Source organism: Phascolarctos cinereus, unplaced genomic scaffold, assembly GCF_003287225.1.
Source record: "Phascolarctos cinereus isolate Bilbo 61053 unplaced genomic scaffold, phaCin_HiC Scaffold_5;HRSCAF=322, whole genome shotgun sequence".
Classification (NCBI taxonomy): Eukaryota; Metazoa; Chordata; class Mammalia; order Diprotodontia; family Phascolarctidae; genus Phascolarctos; species Phascolarctos cinereus.
The window spans coordinates 327,416,368-327,422,378 of record NW_027555958.1 but is presented as its reverse complement, the minus strand read 5'-3'; the positions used below and the strand labels follow the sequence as shown (position 1 = coordinate 327,422,378).

The following is a 6,011-nucleotide window of genomic DNA, read 5'->3' as shown; positions in this document are numbered from 1 at the left end:
GGGTAATGACTTTTGATTCTGCTGCTTTTAAGGGCTTCTAAGAGAGGAAGGGATCCCCAGCAATCTGAGTGAACTCACAACCGCTGGGATTATGGTCTGGGGGTTTCTTAAGGCAGCATAGAAATGGTATAGCCAGGTCAAAGGGCATGTACTGTTTAGTAACTTTTAGTGTATAATTCCAAAATGTCATCCAGAATGGTTGCACCCATTCACAGGTACTCCCACAGTGCGTCATTGTGTCCATTTTCCTATAGGTATTCCAATATTAATCATTTTCTTTTTGTGCAATCTGTTTTTTTTTTTGACACAACTTATCTTTGTGATCTTATGTAAGTGACAACTTCTCTGGTTCCATTTTCTCATCTGCAAAATAAATGGGTTGGATGGTTTCTAAGGTCCCTTTCAGCACTCAATATGTGATGAAATATAATGAAATACAACATAATTAATAGTGATAACCTGGGCATAGCTCAGTTTCAGCCACAACAAGAATAAGAGAACATAATACAATGAGAAACATGAAGTAAAAATGAAAAAAAAGCAAAACAAAGTACTCCCAGAAGGATAAGAACAATCTCATAATTTAGAATTAACCTTCAGCCCTGTCACCTCACTTCTGAGAACAGAAAAACTTCCTGATGGCCTCCTTCATGTCTTTGTTCCTCAAACTGTAGATGATGGGATTGAGAAAGGGGGCCAGCACAACAAAGGTGACTGCAATGGCTGTATCCCAGAACACAGAGTAGGTAGCCGAGAATCTCAGATACATGAGTGATACGCTACCAAAAAACAGCAGAAAGACAGCAATGTGGGCTGCACAGGTGGAGAAGGCCTTGTGGCGCCCTTCAACTGAAGGGATACTCAGGATCACCAAGATGACTCGAACGTAGGACAGGGCAATGATGAGGAAGGAGGCCAGGATCTCTGCAGCATGGATGGCATCTACAATGACTATGAGGGAGGTGTCTGTGCAGGCCAAATTTAGCACTGGGGTAAAGTCACAAAATATCTGGTGAATCTGGTTAGGACCACAGAAGGGCAGGGTCGAGATCCATACAATCTCAGGAAGCACAAGGAGGAAGCCACAGAGGCAAGAGCCAGCAGTGAGCTGAGCACACAGCCTAGGCGTCACAATAGTTGGGTAGTGAAGGGGCTTGCAGATGGCAATATATCTGTCTATGGCCATTGCAGTCAGGAGGCAGCCTTCAGAGATTCCAAGAGAGTGAAAGAAATACATTTGCAGGAGGCATCCAGCAACAGAGATGGTCTTCTGCACACTGATCAGGTTGGTAAGCATCTTGGGGATGGTAGTTGTGGTGTACCAGATTTCCAGGAAGGAGAGCACACTAATGAAAAAGTACATAGGTGTATGGAGTGCTTCATCCAACTGGATGACAATAAAGATCACCAAGTTCCCAGTAATGATGAATCCATAAATGAGGAGTAGAGGAATGAAGAAGAGGAGGCCTCCTTCCTCCAAATCAGGGAACGCAGAGAAGAAGAACTCAGTCACAGCTGTCTGATTCCCTATCTCTGTCCTTGTGTCATCTGCAAAAATAGAAAAAAGAGAAATGCAAACTTGTGGAATCAGAGTCCAGAGAGCCAAAGCTGTTGCCCATTTTAAATACGCTATTTCTAACTAAGCTGCATCTCTATCCTTTTTCTTCTTAGCAACCATTCAAGTTGGCACGTAGATCCTGATCTGTCATCACTTCCCTGGGTCAAAGGATGCCCCAGTGAATTGGTTTTGAATATGTAAGAGAGATGCCTGGCACGTAATAACAGTTTGTTGATTGATTGGCATTAAAAACCATCCCCTCTATTGGGCCCTAAATGTTTATTTCAGGAACACTGTAGTGCATAATAACAATGATCATTACTTTAACATTTATATAGCACTTTTTGATTTAAAATGCATTTCCATCAACACAGCTTTGTAGTTTAGATAGCATAGGTATTATTATTCTCTATTTTGCAGATAGGGAAATTGAGAGATTAAGTGACAAGGTTATACAGATAGTGACTGGTCAAGCCTGGACTTTATCCCAGGTCCTCTAACTTCAGCTCTATGACTCTTTGCTCAGTGCCATGCTCCTCTCTGCTTTGCCCCTACTTCCCTACCATCTCACCCACCCCCAGCTCCAGGTTACGTGAAATAGGAGTTTCCCTAGAAGGAAAAAGAATGAGATCTAGCTATTCCTCCCATCTCTGAGTTTCTGAATACTCTCCCCTTCCTTCAGCCCACCCACAACCAGCTGGGACCATGTTTTTATTTATTTTTAGCTTTGTCTCATTGCTCTATTCCTTTCCCTTGGTCTCTGCTAGTTTGGGAAGCCTTTTATGAGTGATAACCCAAACTCATTTCCACCTAACACTTCTCTCTAACACCAGCTCTGATGTTTAGAGCTCTGGCATGATGGATCATCTGCCCTGACCTCTCTATTCCCTAGCCATGTGCCCTGTCTTCACATTAGACTGGGGAGCTCCCTAACCAAGGACTGTTTCTCCTTAGTCCCTTCTATTCCTTCCAGTTTGCCCAATTGCCCAAGCTGAGCCTAATCCCGGTGCTGTCTTGTACCAACTAGGTCGAGAACTCCGCCGGCTCCTGATCAGAAGGCCTCCAGTTTTGTTTTCCGCTTGGGGCTGCTTCCCAAAATGAAAATAAATTACTATTATCATTTCTAAGGGAAAAGCCTCTCTTGTGGCTGCCTTGTGGGAACAGCTTTTTTATTGAGCTGACTTTGTTACTCAGAGGGGTCCTTTTCATAATCAAGGGAACATAATTATGTTGAATGGAAATGTCTGCCCTGTGGCTGCCTTGTGGGGAGATCTTCACCAATGACAACTAGAGTGAAAAACAGATTGCTTCTCAATCAAGTTAGTGATGTTTAAATCACTATACAAGAAGACAACCCATCTGCATCTTTCTTCCTGACCTAAATTAAATAATATAAACTTTCTTAGACCCCTGCACTCTCTTGTAACTAGTCTAACTTTAATCTCTTTTCTCACTAATTTATACCATTTAGCTTTGACAGAGTGATAGTTCTTAAATCAGTTCTCTTCACATTACTGCCCCATTTAAAAACACCCAATGTCTCCTTATTGTCTTTGGGATAAAGTGCAAACACAAAATCCACCACAATCTGGCCCTAATTTTCTGAATTAGCCTTGTTTATTCCCAAACACGAACCTTATGGTCCACTTAAAATCTAACACTTACTAAATCCTTTTCATCCTATTTCTTCTGAAATATCTTCTGAGTTTCTGCCTGATGACAAATTACCCATTTTTCTGGATCCAGTTAAAATGTCACCTGATGAAGCCTCTCCTGATATCCCATAGCACTTAGCCTACAACTTTTAAAAGGCAATTCTCACTTTCTCTCTGGTATATCGTATCTCCACTGAATTTTAAGCTTTTCAAAGTCAAAAATCACATCATTCATTTCTTTGTTCACCATAATACCTTTAACCTAATGATGATAATTTTATTTGCATAATCCTATGTGATCATAAGTTTAGAGCTGGGAGAGACCTTAGAGGCCAACTAGCCCACTGTTTTCTCTTCATTGTACAGATAAGGAAGTGCAGGCCCAGAAAGGTTAAGTTATTTGTCCAACATCACACAGCTACTAAGTGTCAGAGGCAAGATTTCAACCAATTCATTCAGATTTCAAGTTCAGTGCTCTGACCACTGCGTCATGGTCCTTCTAGCTTAAAGCATTTTCACATCTTCTGTATCACTTGGTGACTACAATACCATTTTGTACTAGATCTTAGAATGCTAGAATTGTAAAGGATCTCAGAATTTATCTAATCCAACATCTATATTTTATGGATGAGGAGACTGAGGCTTAGAGAAGGGACTTAACTTGACCAAGGACCCACAGCTAGTTAATTGTAGAGCCATTAGATCTACTACAGTGGAAAGTGTTCTGTTCCCCATGTTAGGATGTCTCCTCACAACAACCTTTGAGGTAGGCAGGACTGGTCCTACCATCTCTATTTTATTTTACTTTAAGAAAATTGAGACCCATAGAAGTTAGGTGACTTGTTCAAGGTCTCACAATTAGTAAGTGAGGGAGATGATACTTCAACCCAGGTATTCTGAATCCAAGTAAGGTGCTCTTTCAATCAAACTACATGATTCCTCATAATAGACCAATAGTGGTTAACGTAATAGGTGCTCCATAAATATGTGCCAAGTTTTTTTTTAACTCCATAAATATGTTAATATTTATATAAACAAAAGGCCTCTCAAGTTTCATTTCTTTATGTACTTTAGAATATATAAAGTCAATTCATTTGGGTTGTACTGAACAAACACACTAGCATATAATAGTGATTTATGTACATTTCCTACAGTTTTTCCTTGTGTAATCACAAAGGACATAGATCACATGCCCTTCAAGTCAGGAAGAATTGAATTTTCTCTATACACACAAATTTATACCATAAAACATGCTTAAAAGAACATAGAAACAATGTATTATGCCCCCCTTTAGGAAAAAAAACTCTTATTTAATCTTATTTAGAGATTGCTCAAGTGTGAGGATGTCATCACAAATAGAAATAGAATATGTGGTAGAGTGAGAGGTTGAAGGGGAGCAATGTGAGCCCTTAACATCTTCCTCAAAAACAACAATCAGAAAACCAAAAAGAATCAAAAGTGCCACAAATCCTTGAAGAAAATATAGAAAAACAATAATAAACCAAAGAGGACCTTCAATGTAGTGAAAAAATAAAATAAAATAAATGAGAAAAAAAAACATAAGAAGAAAGGAAGTATGAAACAGAATGGACAGCAGCATTAACAACAAAATAAGAAATTATATTATACGTCACAGAAAAGTGGACATTAGGCACATTGAAGGAACAAAAGGAAAATATTACACTAGTGCCCCCCCACCCAAAAGAAGACACACAGACCCACACACATAAACAAATATAACCTAGTTCACAATGGAAGGAATCAAAAATAATACTAGCGAATGAGAAGGCAGAGTGGTGGGAAGTATAATCACAACAGAAAAGCAAGAGAAGAAAATAATTCAGTTATGAAGAGATATGGGGCAGCTAGGTGGCACAGTGGATAAAGTGCCAAGTCTGGAGTCAGGAAGACTCCTTTTTCTGAGTTCAAGTTTGGTGACCTAAAGCAAGTCACTTAACTCTGTTTGCCAAAGTTTTCTCACCTGTAAAATAAGGTGGAGAAAGAAATGGCAAACCACTCTAGTATCTCTGCCAAGAAAACCCTAAATTGGGTAACAAAGAGTCAGACACTACTGAAACAACTGAACAAAAAACAACATGAAGAAACTAGAGAATCAGCTTCATTAAAGATCAGAATGACAGATTACAAAGAGGGAATATCATGACTGCTAAGGAAGTTTTGAAGAATTTAAAGAAAGCGAAGACCATGATCATAACTTGTTAGAAATTATGAAAGAAATTTACCTAGAATTATATATTTTTAAAGATTGCAAATGGAATCATCCAACCATTTTATTGTATGTTTAAAATTAAAAGAGTACTTATGAGTTGCCTAGACTAGTAGCTTCCTTAATTTCCTTCAAGTTTTAGCTAAAGTCTCACCTTCTACAGAAAGCCCTTCCCAGTCCTCTTTAATCTTAGCATCTTCTCTTTGTTGTTTATTTCCCATTTATCCTATATGTAACTTATTTGTCCATAATTGTTTGCATGTTACCTCCTCCATTAAGTTGTGAGCTCTTTGAAAGCAGGGACTGATTTTTAATGTTGACATCAATGTTTAATATTTAATTATTTTAATATTTAATGTAATTTATTTATATCCTCAATGTTTAGCATAGTGCCTGGCACATAGGACATGCTCAATTAATGTTAATTTGTTGACTAACTTATTTTACAGCCGGAGACCATAAGGTTCAGAAATGTTAAATGCTATAAGGTTATATAGATTGCAAGCAGCAGAATAGCAAAGAATAGAAATGAGATACTTTGACTACAAATTGAGGGTTTTTTCCCCCAAGA

The 6,011-nt window shown here is 38.7% G+C and overlaps 1 protein-coding gene across 1 annotated transcript; it reads right to left on the bottom strand.

The window, feature by feature from the left end:
• Positions 1-610: 610 nt before the first annotated feature.
• Positions 611-3,290, bottom strand: OR6K6 (olfactory receptor family 6 subfamily K member 6). Its single transcript, XM_020977714.1, has 2 exons — positions 3,287-3,290; positions 611-1,548 (listed from the first exon to the last, which is right to left on the bottom strand). Exons 1-2 carry the CDS (start codon positions 3,288-3,290, stop codon positions 611-613), a joined length of 942 nt encoding a protein of 313 aa, XP_020833373.1.
• Between the last annotated feature and the right edge of the window lie 2,721 nt (positions 3,291-6,011).